This window comes from Panthera onca, chromosome D3 (genome assembly GCF_046562875.1).
Source record: "Panthera onca isolate mPanOnc1 chromosome D3, mPanOnc1 haplotype 2, whole genome shotgun sequence".
In the NCBI taxonomy this organism is placed as follows: Eukaryota; Metazoa; Chordata; class Mammalia; order Carnivora; family Felidae; genus Panthera; species Panthera onca.
Genome location: NC_138350.1, coordinates 15,421,801 through 15,442,784, shown reverse-complemented (window position 1 = coordinate 15,442,784; position 20,984 = coordinate 15,421,801). Strand labels below are relative to the sequence as shown.

The following is a 20,984-nucleotide window of genomic DNA, read 5'->3' as shown; positions in this document are numbered from 1 at the left end:
GCGAATTCTTTGCATCAGAATCATCAGAGAAGCTTGTTCAATAAAGATTCCCAATACCCATCCCAGATTTACGGATTCAAAATCTCTGGTATTGGGGGCCCAGGAATCTGCATTTTAAACATCAAACCAGGTGATTCTTAGGCACATCAAAGTTTTAGAGAATTGACCTTGTAAGCTACTTGGAAACTACACCGTATCTCAATTTCCTCCTTCTGCATCAGAAAACCAGAGTTACTGTATATCTTGTGAGTTAGCATTCACACTACTGGTCGACAAGATTCAGAGACATGGCCGCTGAGACGCGACTGGGGGCTCTTCCTAAGGTCCCTTCATTTCTGGTAAATTCTATATTCAACGTGGGAAGAAAGAAAAAGGATTTCGGGTGCTCAAAGACTAGCCTCTGGATCCCAGAGATCATGCATAGCTCTCTAGTAAAGGGTTTCAGGGCGCGTTCGATCACTACTGTCTCCTACCGGCCGCCGTCGACCCTCTAGTGATGCAACAGGACGTACGGTCCGGCTGCTGTCACCCTACTGCCAAGATGGCGGCCCCCAGGAGCTGCGCTCTCTGGAGCTATTGCGGTCGTAGGTGGTCGCGGCTGATGCGGTGCTGCGAGCTCCCCGGGCTTCGTAGCTCCTGGCCTGGGGGTCCGCTGGGTGCGCGGCAATTATCCCAAGAGAAGCAGGCAACGGAAACACACTTCGGATTTGAGACTGTGTCGGAGGAAGAGAAGGGGGGCAAAGGTGAAAGGGGCGAGAGGGCGGATGGAGGGATCTATCTGCGATCTAGTTTCTTCTGCTCAGCTAGGAGTTGGTTTTACGTCCTGTTGACCCGTATGCCGTGGCCTGTGCAGTCCTGACCTTCAAGGAGTCACCTCAGCCTGACTCCTCAGAGCTTAGATGCCTCCTCTTATTGAACACAATAATTCTCACTAAATCCCATCAGTTGGATGTTTGTGATGTGCCAGGCACCATGCAGATATTATTTCCACTTCTCATTTCAACCTCCCGACAGTAGTGGGTATTGTTATGCCCAAGTTACACATGAGGAAACTGAGACTTAAAGATCAAACAACAATTTGCCCAATTTAACATGGTGGAACCAGCATTCCAACTCAGTTTGGTGTGACCACACAGCTCATGTTTTTCACCTCTTGCTAAAGGGATGGACCATTTTTTCTAGAAAGGAAGAAGGAAACTAACTTCTCTGGGCCTCAGCTTCCAAGTTTTATATGTAGGAATAATGGTAACCTTTCTCTTAGAGTTATAATAAGGATTAGATTACTTCATAAGTTAAAGTATTTTGAACAACGCCTGGCACTTCATAACTGCTAGATAAAGGTTAGGTATTGTTGAGCACTTTCTTTGTGTCCATTGTGCTATAGGCATGGGAAAGGAAAAGAACTATTTTAAAACTCCCATCTGTACCACTTATAATGGGGAAGGTATTGTGCCCATTTTACAGATGGGTATGGTGAGGCTCTGAGAGTTTCCTTCACTTGGCCTATGGTCACCCAGGAAATAAAGAGAAAGAATTCACAATGGAATGTCCCATCCTTCTAAAGACCACTTCGTTGTCTTACCTCTCACCTCCGCCTTACTAAATACATAGCTTTACTGTAGTAACTCTTTGAATATTTATTTTAAATTAACATTTATTTCATAGAACTGTGAATCCCCAGAAAGCTAGTACAGTGGCTCATTCATGAAACAGAGATGTTAAGTCACTTGCCCAAGGTTCTGCTAATAAGTGGCAAAATTGGGGACTTGAATTCAGGTGGGTTGCTTCCAAAATGATAATGCCTAACCTCTGTATTGTACTTTACAACATATAAACAACATCTCACACAATGACAAGCAAGGAAGAAATTACCCACTGAGCTAAATCTAGATCTCCCACCTTGGGAGCCAACATTGAAGTGCAGGCAGTCTTCCTCTTGCACACTATTGCAGGACTATAAAAATGACCATGCACGCTGAAATCATGTACAATGATCTTAATTATCAATGAGAAAAATTGCAACTGTTCCATGACCTCTAAAAATTATTGAACATCAGGGTCACCTGGCTGGCTCAGTTGGTGGAGCATGTGACTCTTGACCTCAGAGTCACGAGGGCATAGAGCTTACTTAAAAAAAAAAATTGTTGGGGCGCCTGGGTGGCTCAGTCTGTTGAGCGTCTGACTTTAGCTCAGGTCATGATCTCACAGTTCGTGAGTTCGTGCCCCGCATCAGGCTCTGTGCTGACCGCTTGCTCAGAGCCTGGAGCCTGCTTCAGATTCTGTGTCTCCTTCTCTCTCTCTGCCCCTCTCCCGCTCACGCTTTGTCTCACTCTGTTTCTCAAAAATAAATATATGTAAAAAAAATTTTTTTTTAAATTATTGAACATCAAAAACTTCCTCACTGTTAATTATAAATGTATAGGGCCAATGAAACAAATAGTAAAGTCAATATTTACTCAGCACACTATAATTTAAAATTAGGTTTAATTTGTTTTTATTCTTTTTTTTTTTTTTTAAGTGGGCTACACACCCAACCTGGGGCTTGAACACACAACCCTGAGATAAAGAGTCAGATGCTCTACTGACTGAGCCAGCCAAATGCCCCCAGATTAGGTTTAATTTTAACTTATTTAATGTAGGGGCACCTGGGTGGCTCAGTGGGTTGAGCATCCGACTTTGGCTCAGGTCATGATCTCACGGTTTGTGAACTTGAGCGTCATGTCGGGCTCTGTGCGGACAGCTCAGAACCTGGAGCCTGCTTTGCATTCTGTGTCTCCCTTGCTCTCTAACCCTCCCCTGCTCACACTCTCTCTCTCAAAAATAAATAAACATTTAAAAATATTATAAAGATGTAACACATAAAAAAATCTTTATTAGTTAGGATTTTCAAATTTTAAATTTTTCAATTGAGTTAAAATTCTAATAAAATTAGAAACATTAAGCTGTTTTATTCCTTCATAAAAAAATGAATGAAGAGTAGTTTGAACAGTGTTTGCTACCTTCTGGTCATGTATTTACAATAGGGAGCAAGCATCTTTTCTATGCCTTGGCAAATTGCCATACTCCTTTCTAAGTTTCAATCAGCTTGTAACATTTTATCTTTTCACTTTCAAGGGTCATGAAATATCTCCAGGAATTCCTTTAGTGTGAGATTTTTTCACTGGCATCATTTCCTCTGGGACATCTTCAACCTTTTGTCACAACCACATCCTCATTTATGTCCATAAGTTCATCTTCACAAAGTTTTTCCAGCTGCGTAGCTAGAGTCTCTCGAGTATCAACGTTGTCAGCTGTTTCTCCTATAATCCCATGGACATTTCACTTCCAGTATTACCACTTTTCACTTCTTTGCGGTGCTTTCATTTTCGTTGGCCAATTTCCTCTTTTTTTTTTAATATCTTTTTAACATTTATTCATTTTTGAGAGACAGAGAGAGACAGAGCATGAGCGGGGGTGGGGCAGAGAGAGAGGGAGACGCAGAACCTGAAGCAGGCTCCAGGCTCCCAGCTGTCAGCACAGAGCCCAACATGGGGCTCAGACTCAACAACAGTGAGATTAGACCTGAGTTGAAGTCAGACGCTTAACTGACTGAGCCATGCAGGCGCCCCGGCCAATTTCCTCTTTGAATTACCTAGTTTTGTAAAATGCCGCATGTGTTTACAACTGAGAGATAAGGAGGTAACACAACTACATGCTTTGCTGTCTGTGTGTGAACTGAATGACTGATGTGCAGTGACCTAGCAACCACAAACTTAGAGAAGTGACATGATTGGTTACTGATCGTGATATGTCTGTTATTTACAGATTGATTTATGAACTGAAGAACTACCAGCGGAGTTTGCACAGTATGCAATTACTCACAGTTTATATACCATTGGAACTGAATGATGTTGCTGGGGGACTGATGTTATTTAACTAAGCCACCATAACTGAAATTCATGTATATCAGAACCATGCAAAGCAAAAATTGCTTATACTCAGGGGGTTGAGCCTTAGTGTCCCTCAATACCCCAAAAGATGTTCAAAAGAAAAAAGCAAGCTTGGAGATCCTGGGGTTGAGAAAGGCACTCAAGATGGAGTTAAAGGACGAGCTCTGTAGTGTGCTGATTCAGCAGAGGACAGTGATGGTTTGGATCTATGCCGCACATTTCATCTGAAACTCAAAGCGTCTCTCCTTCATTACCTAATTTAGCCTTATGGCAGGGTGGTAGGGAGCTGACACTGAGTTTTTCATCTTATGGGCAGAGAAACAGGTGTAAAGCAGTTAAATGTAGCCTGTGCTTTAAAGTGTTTTGGATAGTAAATTCCTTTTCCAGTTAGCTCAGATTCCACATTCACCCTTGATCCTATTAGATTAATGAGAAAATTTAGGAGGGCCCTCTGCAGTGTGGCTTGGCCCTAAATTGTACCTGTTGTTTTTCTCTGTGATCCCAGCAGAGATGAACTGAGACCTTCCCATCTATTAGCCATGTCTTTCCAATGGTTTTGTTGTTTTTCTACTATAATAACCATTAGAAAAATTCCATACCCCCCCCCCATCCTCTAAGAACTGGAAACCTATTTAGTACCAAGTAGGTGTGTGGCATTATTGAGGCATTGGTCCTAGATAAAGGTAACTAAGACAGCAGAAAAGAAGTTGGTTTCCTACCTAGAATAATTTAAGCCTTTTTAAAAAGAGGTTAAGGGGTAGATTGAGGGGGGCACCTGGGTGGCTCAGTTTGTTGAGCGTCTGAATTCGGCTCAAGATTCGATGATCTTGCGGTTTGTGAGTTCGAGCCCCACATTGGGCTTGCTGCTGTCAGCACAGAGCCCACTTCGGATTTTCTGTCTCCCTCTTTCTGCACCCGCTGCACTCTCTCAAAAATAAATAAACATTAAAAAAAGGGGGGGGTGGTAGATTTGGGCATCAAGCATTATAGCTTAATTTCAACAAAGACAGGCAACTTCAGGGGAGAAAAGCTTCATCCTCTTTCATTTAGGACTTCCCCAAGTTAATCGTGTTAATAGCACAATTAATTGTGTTGTATTTCTCCTATGTCAGTCTATCATGTGTTTGAAAGTGTGGCCAAGAAGTATGATGTGATGAATGATATGATGAGCCTTGGTATCCACCGTATCTGGAAGGATTTGCTGCTCTGGAAGATGCGCCCGTTTCCTGGGACCCAGCTGCTCGATGTTGCTGGAGGCACAGGTAATGTCCAGTTGAGAATCCTTGAGTATCCTGAGCATTATTTTATGGAAGTTAGTGTTTCTTGTTGGAATGAGCTAGCTTAACTACCATTAGGCTGAAGATGGTAATTGAAAATCAATATACTTCTTTCTTTAAATTTTTTTAATGTTTATTTATTTTGAGAGAGAGACAGTGTGCATGGGGGAGGGGCAGAGAGAGGAGAGAGAGTGGGGGAGGGGCACAGAGAGAGGAGACAGAGAGAATCCACACCACTGTCAGCACAGAGCCTGATGTGGGGCTCAAATTCATGAAACTGTGAGATCATAAATTGAGTCTAGATCAAGAGTTGGATGCTTAGCCCACTGAGCCACTTAGGCACCCCCAAAATCAATATACTTCTAAGAAATGTTTAACTAAATATCACTCAAAAGCACAAAATATCAACTTTATGCCTATCATTTTTCTAAAATGCACAGGTTACAAAGTAAATAGATTACTTTTTACTCCAGCAACATCTCACCCTCTACTTGACCATTTTCTTTTCTTTTTTTATTTATTTTTGAGAGAGAGAGAGCACGAGCAGGGCAAGTGGCATAGAGATAGGGAGACACAGAATCTGAAGCAGACTGCAGGCTCCAAGCTGTGAGCTGTCAGCACAGAGCCCGATGTGCGGCTCGAACTCACAAGCTGTGAGATCACGACCTCAGCCAAAGTCGGATGCTTAACCGACTGAGCCACCCAGGCACCCGACCATTTTATTTTCTGTTTAACCTTTAATCCACTTTCCCTTTTTCTTTGGGGGGGATGCCTTTTACAATATTCCATAAGCTCTCTAGACAACCTTTTCTGCTCAATCCACTATCACATCAGAAATCAAAATCTCAATTGTGTTTTGTTTTTTTTTGAGCAGCAGGCAAAAGTTTATTAGAATATAAGATTAGAAAGAATTGTAGGAAAACTCTCTTTACAGACAGGGGACGTTTGAAAGTGAATGCCCCAAAAGCTCAATTGTTTATATGTGGTTCTTTGTTACTTGGTGCACACTAGGCATTTGGGGAGAAAATGTCACGGGTTTCTAAAATGCATCTTGGGATGTTATCAAATGGTTAATTTACATGTTAAATTACATTAGAATAATGTGTCATACAATGTAATAATGTCATAATCTATACCAATTGAATAATATGGAATAACAAATTACAGAACAGTCTCCATGTGTGAAACATGTTTCTGTCTGGTCCTCTCCTCAGTGGAAGCTCAGAAAGCAGTAAGACACCTTGTTCAGTGGAAGACAATTTAACAGAATCTATTACAATTTAGAATCTTTAGGGGCTCCTGGGTGGCTCAGTTGGTTAAGCATCTGACTTGTGGTTTCAGCTCAGGTCATGATCTCAAGCCTTATGAGATCCAGCTCTTCATCAGGCTCCACGCTGATAGTGCGGAGCCTACTTGGGATTCTTTCTCTCCCTCTCCCCCTGTTCCCTGCTCCTGTGCGCTCTCTTTCTCAAAAATAAATAAAACTTTTTTAAAAATCTAGAATCTTTATAGTCTAGGATCCTACAATTCCAATTCTCCAAGTGTAGTCTAAAAAAAAGAAAAAAATAACTTGCACAAAGATACAGATATAGAAAGGGTTCAGTCAGAGCTGCTTACATCTGTGGCTTAACCCGTAACATTACTGCATACTGGCAACTGCCCATTTAGAAAATGTAATTAGAAGGTAATCCCATATATTAAAAAAGACATTTTAAAAATATATAGCTACAAATATGCTCACTGCATCATTTTTAGTAGTAGTGAAAAATTGGAAGTAACCTATTTCTGCCTCAGTAAAGAAATTGTTTTAAATTAAGATACATCCCTTCTACGAAATATTATGTAGCTATTTAAATGGATGCTATAAATACTGGTGGAAAGTTCTCAAGGACATATTCAGTGGGAAGAGAAAGAAAACAAGTTGTGTAACTATGTGTAGAATATCCCTGTGTAGGTTTTAAGTTGTTTTATAGGAGTACGTATAAAGTACTTAAATATATAGAAAAGTGACCAGAGAATGCCTAATTTGTTGCAGAGACTGGAAAAACTTAAGAAGATATATTTCTTGCAGATAGTGTAAGGATAACAAAGACAACTTTGTAACAAAGGAAATGCGATCCTAGAAAGCACTGTTTTGGCCCAAACAGTATTTACCTGGTCACGATAACATAAACACTTTTGATTTTCAGCTTTTAGACTCTAACCAACAAAGCAGAGGAGACATAATTATAGCGGTAGAACAATGTATGTTATCAGTCATGACAGCATTAAACTTCACACAATAGAAGGCTGAAGGGGTTCAAGAGGTACCATCTGTAGCTGATGAGATAGAAATAAAATATTAATTAATCTGTTACTCTAGTTTACAAAGGGATCTGTGAGGAACTATGAAATGTGATACAAATATATTGGGAAGATGGAGGCAACCAGAGAAGAGGGGCGGGGTATCATTATAAGCACGGTAAGTAAAGAGCTGGAACCAACAGAAGGAACAGCTGAAAGAGTTGAGAAAGATGGTCTCTAGGGAGCTGAACTGGGCATGGGAAGTGGTAGGGCAGGGAACCATTGCTGGTAACTATACCCTTATGTTGCTTTCCTAACAATTATTAGAGACTAGAAGGGCTTCACACTAAGCACTTGACACTGGTTGTGTCTGGAGAGGGTATGGAGAAAGAATGGAACTTTTATGTTTTCTTCTAAATATTTAGATGAGTCTTTTGTAGTGAGAACATATCCATGCATTACTTATGCTATTTTTTTTTAAGTTTTGTTTTTTGTTTTTCTTTAAGTAGGCTCGATGCCCAGCATGGAACCCAGTGGGGGGCTTGAACTCACGATGCTGAGATCAAGACCTGAGCTAAAATCAAGAGTTGGATGCTCAACCAACTGAGCCACCCAGGCGCCTTAAAAGGTTTTTAAGAATATTAGAAGTTAACAGGGAACCTGGCTGGTTCAGTTGATAGAACATGCAACTCTTTTTTTCTCAATTTTTTATTATAGAGAGAGAGAGAGTGAGAGAGCACAAGCAGGGGAGGGGCAGGGGGAGAGAGAGAGAGAGAGAGAGAGAGAGAGAGAGAGAATCCTAAGCAGCCTCCACACTCAGCGCAGAACCCGACTCGGGACTCAATCCCACGACCCTGGGATCATGACCTAAGCCAAAATCAAGAGTTGGATGTTCAACAACTGAGCCACCCAGGTGTCCCAAGTGTCTGACTCTTGATTTCAGCCCAGGTCATGATCTCACGGTTCATGGGATGGACATGTCGAGCTTTGCGCTGACAGCACGGAACCTGCTTGGGTCTCTCTCTCTCTCTCTCTCTCTCTCTCTCTCTGCCCCTCTGCCACTCCTGCGTATGTGCGTGCTCTCTCTCTCAAAATAAATAAAATAAACATTAAAAAATAAAATGAAATCTTAAAAAATATATTAGAAGGGACACCTGGGTGGCTCAGTTGGTTAAGCATCCAGCTAACTCTTGGTTCCAGTTCAGGTCAAGTTCTCACAGTTTGTGGGTTCGAGCCCCATGTCAGGTTCTGCGCTGGCAGCACAGAGCCTGCTTGGGATCCTCTCTCTCCCCCCTCCCCTGTTTGTGCTTGCTTTTTCTCTCTCTCAAAATTAAATAAGTAAGCTTTAAATGTATATATATATATATATATATATATATATATATATGAAGTTTTTAAAAATTGATGTTAGTAGTTACTATATAAATGAAGAGAAATTTCAATTTTTGTACACTCCTCAAATCTTGTCCCTTTGTATCTCTGTTTGGGTTTTGGAAATGCTGGGGTTTTGTTTGTATTTGTGTTTGCATCTTTCCTCCTGTTGGCTTTCCACAGGTGACATTGCATTCCGGTTCCTTAATTATGTTCAGGCACAGCATAAGGGAAAGCAGAAGAGGCAGTTACGGGCCCAGCAAAATTTATCCTGGGAAGAAATTGCCAAAAAGTACCAAAATGAAGAGGACCCCTTGGGCGGTTCCCGGGTTGTGGTCTGTGACATCAACAAGGAGATGCTAAAGATTGGAAAGCAGAAAGCCCATGCTCGGGGATACAAAGCTGGTAAGTCAGTCCTACAGAAAGTAGACACTACAGAAATGTTTGTGTCCTTTTTGTTTTTTTGGGGTTTTTTTAACATTTATTTTTGAGGGGCGCCTGGGTGGCTCAGTCGGTTAAGCGTCTAACTTCAGCTCAGGTCACGATCTCGCAGTCCGTGAGTTCGAGCCCCGCGTCAGGCTCTGGGCTGATGGCTTAGAGCCTGGAGCCTGCTTCCGATTCTGTGTCTCCCTCTCTCTCTGCCCCTCCCCCGTTCATACTCTGTCTCTCTCTGTCTCAAAAATAAATAAACATTAAAAAAAATTAAAAAAAACATTTATTTTTGAGAGACAGAAAGAGACAGAGCACGAGCAGAGGAGGGGCAGACAGAGAGGGAGACACAGAAACCAAGGTAAGCTCCAGGCTCTGAGCTGTCAGCACAGAGCCCAACGCAGGGCTGGAACCCACAAACCAGGAGATTATGACCTGAGCTGAAGTCAGACACTTAACCAACTGAGTCAACCAGGCGCCCCATTTTTGTATGTTTATGAAATGAGATATATAAAATGTTGAAGAGCTTTATTTTTCAGCTTCCAAAAACGTACAGATAGGCAGGAATCAATGATAATTTGCATGAATCCAGTTTGTATGCTGTTATGTACATTATTTCAGCAACCCAGGGAGTTAGATTATCAGCCCCATGTGACTGAGCGGATAACCAAAGCCCAAAAGGTTGAAGTGTCCTACTCAAGTCACACAACTTTTAAATAGGCAGACCCCAATTTGGAGCTGAATCTTCTGATCTTAGCCCTTAGGCCCTGAGACAGTTTTGCTTTCAATTCCCGGCAACTCCCTGCTGACCCCAGTGTCCTGTTTTTGAGCCATATCATATCCCATCAGTACTCAAAGGGGTTGACAGATGTGGTAGCTGAGAAGGTGCTTTGCCCCTAAAGCAGAAACATGTCCTTCAGACACAAGGAGTGCAAGCAGCTGACAGCCTCCAGCTCTTACAACTTTTAGGCTCTGCCTCAGCTTCCAAGTTGGGCTCTTTTCTGGCAGGGCTCCAGAGCTCCCTATTGGCTTGGCTAAGGCTTTATCAGATCTGCACTGATCTGTAGGCTTTCTCTGCTCAGTCTTGCTTCCTCTTCCTTTTATCTTCCCTGGGTGTTCTCCCCTGCACTCCCCCTCCAAAACAAACAAACAAACAAACAAAACATTTGCACTCCTCCATCATCTCAGCATGTTTCTTGCTTTTTTTTTTTTTTTTTTTAATTATTTTATCAGCATCTGTTTTTCAGAGGCCCCAGCTGATAGAGTTAAAGAAACACCTGTAAACAGTACTCTCAGCAGCAGACAGGAGAGTGACTGCGCATCTCTGGGAACCCACTGCAACCTGAAAATGGACAGTTTGTGCCCTGGCTTAAAGACCTAGATTTCACATTTCGCTTTCTGTTTGTTTTCATATTTTAAAATACTTTCCCCTAGTTTTTTCCAAGTAGAAGTAAGGATCCGGCAGCCACACCACCGTTTAGCTCACTTTTCACAGCTGCTGCACTGCCCTCTTCCCAGCTCGCCAAGCACTGCAGGCAGCCACTGTGTGAGACAGTGGGATAGGACAAAGAAAATAAAGTCCCTCAGGTCACCATCAGCGTTCCTGGCCTCCCCTTCCCCCACCAGGAGTGTCTATGGTTATTTTAGTTCAATTCTTCCTCCTCCTCCTCCTCCCACCCCCAGAACAAGCTGCCTAGACGAACAACCCACTTGGCCTACAAGATGAAGGGCTCTTTTGTTAACCATCAACGCTGATCAGAAAGCAGACAGTCCCTAGTGTTTTTAGACAAAGGCACTATGTTTCCTTACTCCTACTGAAAAACGTGTTTCCCTTCCCTCTGGTGCTTAGCCGTAAAGAATGGAGAACAACGAAAGAAATGATAGGCAGTGTTCCATTTCTGGATTCACCTCTTCCATACCATAGCTTGCCCTTCAGCCTCTCCCAACTGCCAAGACAAATCCACTGGCATAGGAATTACCAAGTGCTGCATAGGACAGTTTTTTATCTTTCCTCCTGGCTTTGTCAGTCTCCGATAATGATGTCTTTGTAAAAACTCTCATGCAAAAAGAGTTGAAACTAAGGAGGATCCTAGAAATTATTTTGTAATACTAAAAGTTAATGTGAAAGGCATATTTATGTGTAGCGCTGTTTATTTGTATTTTATGTGGAGCACTTCTTCCCCAAATGTAAGCTCTGTGGGCTGGAGCTTTAAACAAATTATTTCATAGGTTATAAAAGTGGTATATTTAGGAGAACTTTTGGATTTTGGAAAAGTATTAAGAAGAAAGTAAATGTTACCTATAATTGCAAATCATTTTCATTTCCTTTTTATGAAATTAAAGCCTTCCTGTATATACAAATTTAGTATCCTGCCCTAATTCAGCATTGTATCATGAGATTTTTCTATGTCATTAAAAATTCCTTAAAATCATTATTTATTATATTCTCCTGTATGGATGTGAATCATGAAGATTTCACATAACCAATTTACATAACCAATAACCAACTGATCTTTCATTTTTTTTCTAGTGTTTTTGCACATTGCACAGCATTGTAACATCCATATTTGTAAATTTTTGCATGCGTTTGTTAATTTTTTTACCTTCTATATAACCTTGGACAATTGTTTAAACTCTTTACATTTCAATTACTTTATCTATAAAATGGAGAGAATAGGGACGCCTGGGTGGCTCAGTCAGTTAAGCGGCCGACTTCAGCTCAGGTCATGATCTCGCGGTTCGTAAGTTCAAGCCCTGCATCGAGCACTGTGCTAACAGTTTAGAGCCTGGAGTCTGCTTTGGATTCTGTGTCTCCCTCTCTCTCACCCTCTCATTCACTCACACTGTGTCTCTGTCTCTCTCAAAAATAAATAAACTTAAAAAAAAATTTTAAATAAAGAGAATAAAAACCACCTTATAGAAGGAGGTAATATACCATAGCTATTGAAAAACACAGGCTCTGGGATAAAACAACCTGAGTTCCAGTCCCTCCATATGACCTTGGGTAAGCTGCTTTAACCTTTCTGATACTCAGCTTTGCTCATCTAAAACGTGAGGATGATAATAAGAGCTATCCCATGGAGTTGGTATGAGAATGTGATAAGATAATGTATTTAAAGTGATAATACAGACCCTGCCACCAAGGGGTCGGAGCAGTTGCAATGATGATGATGATGATGATGTCATCAATGTCCTCCTCCTAAAAATCAAATAGCTGGGTCAAAGGGTATGCTTATTTTTATTTTATTTTTATTTTATTTTATTTATGCTTGTTAACTACTGCTAGTTTGCTTTCCAGGGAGGTTATTTTCATTTACTGTCCTCTACAGAGCTTTCCTTCTATATTGCATTTTATGTCTAATTCACTGCAAGTTGGGTAATACTAAAGCCAAATCAGTATCCTTAGAGGACATAGCCACCGTTATAGGGTTCCCTTGGGTGTTTTCTGAATTTGTGACCAGACTTGGGTCTTGACCCTTTAATTCTCCAATAGAACCAATATAACTAGGCTAAATTGTGTACTTAGAATACTTCCAATGACACTCTGATACTCTTATTTTTTTATTTTTTAAAATTATTTTTAACATTTTATTTATTTTCAAGAGAGAGACAGAATGTGAGTGGGGGAGGGGCAGAGAGAGAGGGAGACAGAATCCACAAAGCAGGCTCCAGGCTCTGAGCTGTCAGCACGGAGCCCAACCTGGGGCCCGAACCCATGAACTATGAGATCATGGCTTGAGCCAAAGTCAAACACTTAACCGACTAAGCCACCCAGGTGCCCTTTAAAAACATTTTTTTTTAATGTTTCATTTCCTCTGATACTCTTATTAACTCCACTTTACAGATGAGGAAACCAAGTCAAAGTAGTTTATTCAAGATTATATAGCTAATAAATGGTGAAGCTGGAGTTAGAACCCGGGCAGTCTAACCCCAGGACCCGGGATCTTAACCACGGTGCTTTACACAAAACACTTAGTTGGGTAAAGGTTGCTTGAGGGTGGGCATAACTAAGTATTCATCAGGTTTTACTCTGAGACCCTTGGGGAAAGAACTTCCTGCTGACTTCAAGAAATCCTCAGGGGGACAGGACACCTTGAAGACAGTGGCCAGGAACCCAGTGATGAAGGCAGGCGTGTGATGGTTGCTGATACCACATGTATGGTATTTGCCCAGCACCAAACTGTTCTCCATTTCTCCCACACCAACTAGGTAGGTGTCCAATGATTCAGTTCAATTCTGAGACTAATCCAGAGTTAGTCTCAGATTCCACAGATTTAGAGGCTCCGTACTATAAGACTCCCCCCACTTGAGAAGTCAGCCATCTAGGGGGTGTCCAGGCTGCCCATGATTCTGCCTGGCTGACTACACAAATTGGGGGGTTCCCATGATGCCCTCCTCAGGTTTGACAATTCACTGGGTGCAGAAGAGACAGCTACCCAGACTGAGACCAGAAACGATTTTCTCTTTCAGGACTTGCTTGGGTATTGGGAGATGCTGAAGAACTGCCCTTTGATGATGACAAGTTTGATGTTTACACTATTGCCTTTGGGATCCGGAATGTCACACACATTGATCAGGTATGAATGGCTGCATCCTCAGCTTGAGTGACTCTCACGATATTAGATCTCCTGGAATGGCCCCACGGAAAAGGAGGAAGGAGGGAGAGATTCTTCACTCAAACCAGCTCTTGAGTGGAATGACCATGTCAAGCTTAGGGGCTTCAATCCTTGAAGTTGCCAATTTTCCTACTCACAAAATTGAAAAAGACCAAGACCACAGAGCAGATCCTCATAGAAGCCTTTGTTGCTTGGGTTGGTATTCACATCTTTGAGCTGTCTGTCTTGCTCTGGCATTCCGTCTGTTTCCTCTCATTTGTGAAGTTGTCTGACTCTGAGTTTGCAGATCAGTGGCATTTCCAAGGCCAACACAGAAAAAGGCAAACACTATTTTGGCAGAAGGTAGCTAGAGTAATGGGTTCCTCTATAGGGAGAAGGGAACATTCAGCTTGTAATCTGACACAGCTTTTTGTTCTTCTTTTTAAGATTTTATTTTTAAGTAATTTGTTTGTTTATTTATTTTGAGAGAGGGAGAGACAGCATGAGTTGGGGAGGGGCAGAGAGGAAGAAGAGAATCCCAAGTAGCCTCCATACTGCCAGCGCAGAGCCTGATGCTGGGCTCAAACCCACAAACCATGAGATCATCACCTGAGCCGAAGTCAGATGCTTAACTGACTGAGCCACCCAGGCGCCCCTATATTTAAGTAATTTCTGCACCCAACTTGGGGCTCAAACTCAAAACCCTGAGATCAAGAGTCCCATGCTCCACTGACTGAGCCAGCCAGGCACCACCTGATGCAGTTCTTCTTTATTTCTACTTCAACATTCTATCCCAAAGCATTTGAAGGTAATAGGCAAGGTGCCACGTTTTGGTTCTATAATGGGGGCTCTAGTTATCTGGTTTCTCTGCTTTCGGTGGGACCTTTTTTTTTTTTAATGTTTATTTATTTTTGAGAGAGAGAGACAGTGTGGGTGGGGGAAGGGCAGAGAGAGAGGAAGACACAGGCTCTCACCTGTCAGCACAGAGCCTGACACGGGGCTTGAACTCCCGAACCGTAAGATCATGACCTGAGCTGAAGTTGGACTCTTAACCGACTGAGCCACTCAGCCACCTTGGTGGGACATCTTTATGATGCACTTCAGCTTGGTTTTTATGACCTGCTTGTGTATGTAGCCAGTTTATTATTTTAATTAAAAAAAATGTTTTTGAATAGGTTCAAAGTACAAAAAGGTGTATCAGTGAAAGTATGCCTCCTATCCATGTGTCCCAACCATTCAGTGCATCCTCTCCCTCCAGACAATCACCAATTTCTTGTGTCAATGTCTTTATTGGTTTTTTCTTTTTCTATACAAATATTAGCATGTGAAACATTTTGCTCATTGCTTTTTTTCCATTAAATATGTATCCTGGAGGGGCACCTGGGTGGTTCAGTCAGTTGAGTGTCCTACTTCAACTCGTGGTCATGATCTCGTGGTTCAGGAGTTCAAGCCCCGCATTGGGCTAGCTGATATCAGCACAGAGCCCACTTCGGATCCTCTGACCCCCTCTCTCACCCTCTCCTCCTCCCCTGCTCACATACACACATTCTCTCTCTTTCTCTCTCTCTCTCTCTCTCTTAAAAATAAACATTTATTTTATGCATATCCCAATAGATGCATTTCTATAAGATAGGTTCCTTGAAGTAAAATTGCTAGATCAAAAAGGATATGCACTGTGATTTAAATAAGTAATTGTAGGGATGCCCGGCTGGCTCTGTTGGTAGAGCATGTAACCCTTGATCTCGGGGTTGTAAGTTTGAACCCCACGTTGGGCAGAGTTTACTTTTTTTTTTTTTAATGTTTATTTTTGAGACAGAGAGCGCAGCAGAGGAGGGGTGGGGAGATACAGAGGATCCAAAGCAGGCTCTGTGCTGACAGCACCAAGCCCGATTCAAGACTTAAACCCATGAACCATGAGATCATGACCCGAGCTGAAGTAGGACACTGAACCAACTGAACCACCCGAACCACCCAGGTGCCCAAGAGTTTACTTTTAAAAATAAAGAAAAAAGGGGCGCCTGGGTGGCTCAGTCAGTTCAGCATCTGACTTTGGCTGAGGTCATAATCTCAAGGTCCGTGAGTTCAAGCCCCATGTCGGGCTGTGTGCTGACAGCTCAGAGGCTGGAGCCTGCTTTGGATTCTGTGTCTCCCTCTCTTTCTGCCTCTCCCCTGCTCATACTCTGTCTCTCTCAAAAATAAACAAACATTAAAAAATAAAGAAAAAAAATCCTGAAATAAGCTTTTAATAAATAATAATTGTGAAATTGGCCACCATGTGGTTATACCAGTCTGAATGCTCCAAGTAACCTTCTTTTCGTGCCTATAACATTTAGAATAGTGTAGGGTTATCTCTGCTACTACAGCTTTCCAGCTAAGAATGCACAAGGGAGCTATGGGAAATGCTAACTTTTATAATGCCCACCGAAGCTCGAGCTGTCTTGGCCTCATGGAATTGAGTGAGTTCTGCTGAGGAGTATGTTCTCTTGTTCCTTGTCTTGCTCAGGCACTCCAGGAAGCCCATCGAGTCCTGAAGCCAGGAGGACGGTTTCTCTGTCTGGAGTTTAGCCAAGTGAACAATCCCCTCATTTCCAGGTTGGCACTGTTAACAGGGCTTTATTCTCATTGTCTAGCCAAGGGCTTCCCATCCCCAAATGGACAGAAAATAGCCAGTAAGCTAGAAGCATGAACCTCATAGTTCAGAGTCTCTAGGGGACACAGTGCCACCTCAGGTCAGCCAGTTCTAACGACAACACCTAAGCCAGAAGAATTTCAAAGGCTCAAGTTGGCCCACAGATGTATTTTGACTCATCAGTTTTTAAGAAATTGACTTAGATGTTCATATTTAAAAATCAGGAAGTTTTACATGAAAATTTCCAGCTTTAATTGAGAAATCAGATGTATGACAACACTGAGAAAGCACTTATTCCCACATGGCAGTAGTCAGAGCTGAGTAGTGCTTGTCCCTTCTCCACTTTTTTTTAGATTTACTTATTTTGAGAGAGACAGAGCACAAGTGGGGAAAGGGCAGAGAGAGATGGGGACAGAGGATCCAAAGTGGGCTCCACGCTGATAGCAGAGAGCCCAATGCAGGGGCTCGAACCCATGAACCTGCGAGATCATGACCTGAGCCGAAGTCAGACACTCGACCAACTGAGCCACCCAGGCGCCCCACGCCTTCTCCACTTTTATGCTACTTCCTAATTGTACCTTGTTACTCCCTATTGGTCTTGCACCTGGCCCGCATCGCTTATTTCAGGTACTGACCCTACAAGGCATTTGGATTTATGACTCCAGGCCTAAAACTTCTTGCTTATCAGGGGTCATGTTCTAATCTTAATCTTTCATCCTTTTCTTTAGGCTTTATGATCTGTATAGCTTCCAGGTCATTCCTGTCCTGGGAGAAGTAATCGCAGGAGATTGGAAGTCCTACCAATACCTTGTAGAGAGTATCCGACAGTTCCCACCTCAGGTACAAAACCATAATTTTACAACAAAGGGCCTGGAGTTTAAATCCAGGTGATCCTTGCTGTATCTTTCTTTGTGTTTTAGGAGGAGTTCAAAGAGATGATAGAGGATGCGGGTTTTGAGAAAGTGACTTACGAAAGTCTCACGTCAGGCATTGTGGCCATTCATTCTGGCTTCAAACTGTAACTCCTTTGCTGTTCTGGAGTGTGTACCCGTCACATCCTGTCGAAAGCCTGGAAGTAAAGGAAGTGAGACCAGTAGCAGAACATCTCCTCTTAAGGAGGTGGGCCTTGGACTCATGTTCTGATGTGACCAATCTCCAAGTGGAAGAACCAGATTCCTGTCACTTTGTTGCAACTTTCATTGGGAGCTGCTTCAGGCCTTCTCCCAGAGGTATTTGGTCTATATTTTGTGCTCAACTCCTGCTAATTTTTCTTGGCCGTGCAGTGTGTAGTTGAGGTAAAACTTCTCATTTTTTAAGTGTATTTGTAGCTTCTCTGCTGGTGCTGCCTTCCAGAGGGATAATGAATCATTTGAATCCAATGATTATGTGAACTAGAAAATGTCCTAGCTGTACCTGAGTCAGCCTTCCAGCCTAGGACTAAGTCTGGGGCCAAAAACCAGGGCCCAAGTCAGAGGGCTAACAATCACAACTAGAATTATGAACTGAACCACTAAAGGAGTTTACAATTTGTGCACTATTTGTTATTTCTTCTTGGGGAGGGATCAGTGAGGGAAATACATTTTTGTCAACACTCACTCATTCCTCTTCCACCAAAAACGACTACTGTATCCTCAGTGCCTGTCATGAAGAAAACAATAAATCCTTGTTGAAAGAATAAATGTACCAGCCAACTCCTGCTTTTGTGTTTTATATGGAGAGCTTTTTTTTTTTTTGAGAGAGAGAGGGCACGCGCACAAGCAGGAGACCAGGAAGGGGAGGAGCAGGGAGAAAATCCCAAGCAGGTTCCACTCCCGGCATCAAGCCCAACATGGGGCTCAATCTCACAACCTTGAGATCTTGACCAGAGCCAAAATCAAGAGTTGGACACTTAACTGAGCCACCCAGGCACCCCTCGAGAGCTTCTTTATCAGAATACGTTTGAAGGGTTCTATAGCCAAAAAAATTATAAAAGTTTGAAAACTATCTAGCCTACCCACCCTCTCCGCCCCAGTACTAAGGGGCAGAGCTGGGCAGAGCACTCATCTCCTCAGTACAGTCTACTGTTTGATGTTAAAGCGAGGCCATAAATATTGCAAAGTGAATGAAGCTTATGGTTTTTAAGGGATTTTAGTAAGAAACTGCAGAAAGCAACCTGTGACTTGGCTGGCCATGTATTAATTGTGGTGAACTTAGTTCAAGGGTATTTCAGAAGCCTTCAGGTATATGCTGCGTCTTGGTCCAGCACAGTGGGGGTCATTTATGTACCTTCACTCACAAGATCTTGCCCTGTCATTGAAAAGCTTTCAGGGGCACCTGGGTGGCTCAATCAGTTCAGCATTTCGGCTCAGGTCATGATCTCACGGTTCGTGAGATCAAGCCCCACGTTGGATTCCAAGCTGACAGTGTGGAGCCTGCTTGCGATTCTCTCTCTCTTCCCCTTCCCAGCTCACAAGTATACATTCTCTAATATTAAAAATAAATAAAGTTTTCAGACACACAGCTATCTATATACAACTATCTCAAAGAATAGCAAAAGAACATTTGACAAGCCTTAACCCTTAGATAAACTTTTAGCTTACATTTTCTCAGGCAGCTGGCCTTTGAAATTACAATTAACAAGCAGCAGACACTGGAAGGAATTTCATAAACCATCAGCCCAGTTCTATCTCCCTGGCAAAGTGGTTTTCTCACATCTGAACCAAAAACATAGGGGTACCTGGGTGGCTCAGTCAGTTAAGCATGACTCGTGATTTTTGGCTTGGGTCATGATCTTTCCATTGATGGGATCAAGCCCTGCATTGGGCAGCTCTGTGCTGACAGCCCAGAGCCTGCTTAAGATTCTCTCTCTGCCCCTCCCCTGAACCTGCATACTCTCTCTCTAACATTTAAAAATAAAATAATTAGGGGCGCCTGGGTGGCGCAGTCGGTTAGGCGCAGTCGGTTAAGCGTCCGACTTCAGCCAGGTCACGATCTCGCGGTCCGTGAGTTCGAGCCCCGCGTCAGGCTCTGGGCTGATGGCTCAGAGCCTGGAGCCTGTTTCCGATTCTGTGTCTCCCTCTCTCTCTGCCCCTCCCCCGTTCATGCTCTGTCTCTCTCTGTCCCAAAAATAAATAAAAAACGTTGAAAAAAAAAAAAAAATTTTAAAAATAAAATAATTAAAAACTGCCACTTTCAGGCAGTAGATATGGGCCTGATCAAATTAGAACTCCCCAATGTCCAGCCATTTGTGGACTTCTACCAGCTCTAGGATCTATTGCTGGCAGACTATTTGGAAGTAGAGATAACTGAACAGGACTGATACATCTTTAAAAGCTTCAAATCGAAATATAGAAAGAGGAGAAAAAAGAGGAAATATAGAAAGAGGAGAAAAAGAAAAATGAACTATGGGAACATCTTCAGTCTGTTTATATAAATACAAACCTAAATCAACTCAGTTGTATTGTTCCACAGAACCTCATCCTTCTTCCCTGCAGCAAGCAGGGGGGAAATCCTCCCATTTTAACTACTGTAATAAACAGGAAAAACAATGGTTTGCCTCTTTACCCTGAAACTTTCCCAATCCTAACACAGCTCAATTTCACTACGATTCCTAAAACGCCAAGTTCTGGTAATAATAATCTCCCAAAGATATTACAACCTAATGCTGTTCTTAAGCTGGAGTCCTCTCAACTCTATCCTCCCCTTCTGTGCTAGCAATAGCTCAGCTGCTCAGAAATCCTAATTGCATCTCACAGATCCAAAGTAAAATAAAAAGCCTGACTTCACGTGAACACTGAAAATATAGGGAAACCAGAAAGCCAGGACCTTCCTTGCAGCTTCCCAAGATGAGCGTGGGTTGTTTCAGCCTCCAGCATATTTCCTTTATACCTACAAAAGTCAAGTCTGCTATATTTGTTTTTCTTCATAGAAACGACTTAAGTCTTAAAATTGATAGCAGGAAACCTTTAATGAAAGTTACTTATCCACAGCTTTAATTGGGTCTTTTAATGAAAGCCTCAATTCACATTTAATTGTTAATGGGGTTTCTAAGTACAGCTAGTTAAAGCACAGCACAGCAGGCTTACACGTTTAAATTCCTGCAAAGACTTTATTAGAATCACATGGACGGCTGCTGCTCAGAAACTTTCATTTTCCTTTTTAAGACCACTTTTAATCTTGAGTGTCCTTTTGGGACAAGGCAGGAAAAGGGTGGGGGGGGGGGCGCGGATAGCCCACACCCCAGAAAATTTCTCATTAGCTCAACTTTGTAATTGGCTTATTTTACAGCCATAGAAAGCTTTGGTGAAGTTCTACACATTCATTCATCACCTCCCAAGGCCCAAGGTCCAGAACATTCTACATCTTTTAACAAAATGAGCACTTAAGGATAATATTTATCAGATTAGCCATAATATTTAATCCGAAAGTTTCTCTGCCATGTATTTCTCAACATGCACTTCTGAGTAGGTCTTCCATGCAGAACAGCTGCAGG

General features: G+C 42.4%; 1 protein-coding gene across 1 annotated transcript; it reads left to right on the top strand.

Annotated features, from left to right (window-relative positions):
- The first annotated feature begins 505 nt into the window (after positions 1 to 505).
- On the top strand, positions 506 to 18,209 carry COQ5 (coenzyme Q5, methyltransferase). The gene is made up of 7 exons (XM_060612455.3): positions 506 to 743; positions 5,042 to 5,191; positions 9,044 to 9,265; positions 13,760 to 13,866; positions 16,388 to 16,476; positions 17,242 to 17,353; positions 17,434 to 18,209. The coding sequence occupies exons 1-7, from the start codon at positions 542 to 544 to the stop codon at positions 17,533 to 17,535; spliced, it is 984 nt and encodes a 327-aa protein (XP_060468438.1). The 5' UTR covers positions 506 to 541; the 3' UTR covers positions 17,536 to 18,209.
- The last annotated feature ends 2,775 nt before the right edge of the window (positions 18,210 to 20,984 follow it).

Coding starts and splice junctions, on each gene's coding strand:
- COQ5 (XM_060612455.3), top strand. CDS start 542: ATGGCGGCCCCCAGGAGCTGCGCTCTCTGGAGCTATTGCGGTCGTAGG. Junction 744..5,041: donor GGAAGAGAAGGGGGGCAAAG/GTGAAAGGGGCG, acceptor CTCCTATGTCAG/TCTATCATGTGTTTGAAAGT. Junction 13,867..16,387: donor ATGTCACACACATTGATCAG/GTATGAATGGCT, acceptor TGTCTTGCTCAG/GCACTCCAGGAAGCCCATCG.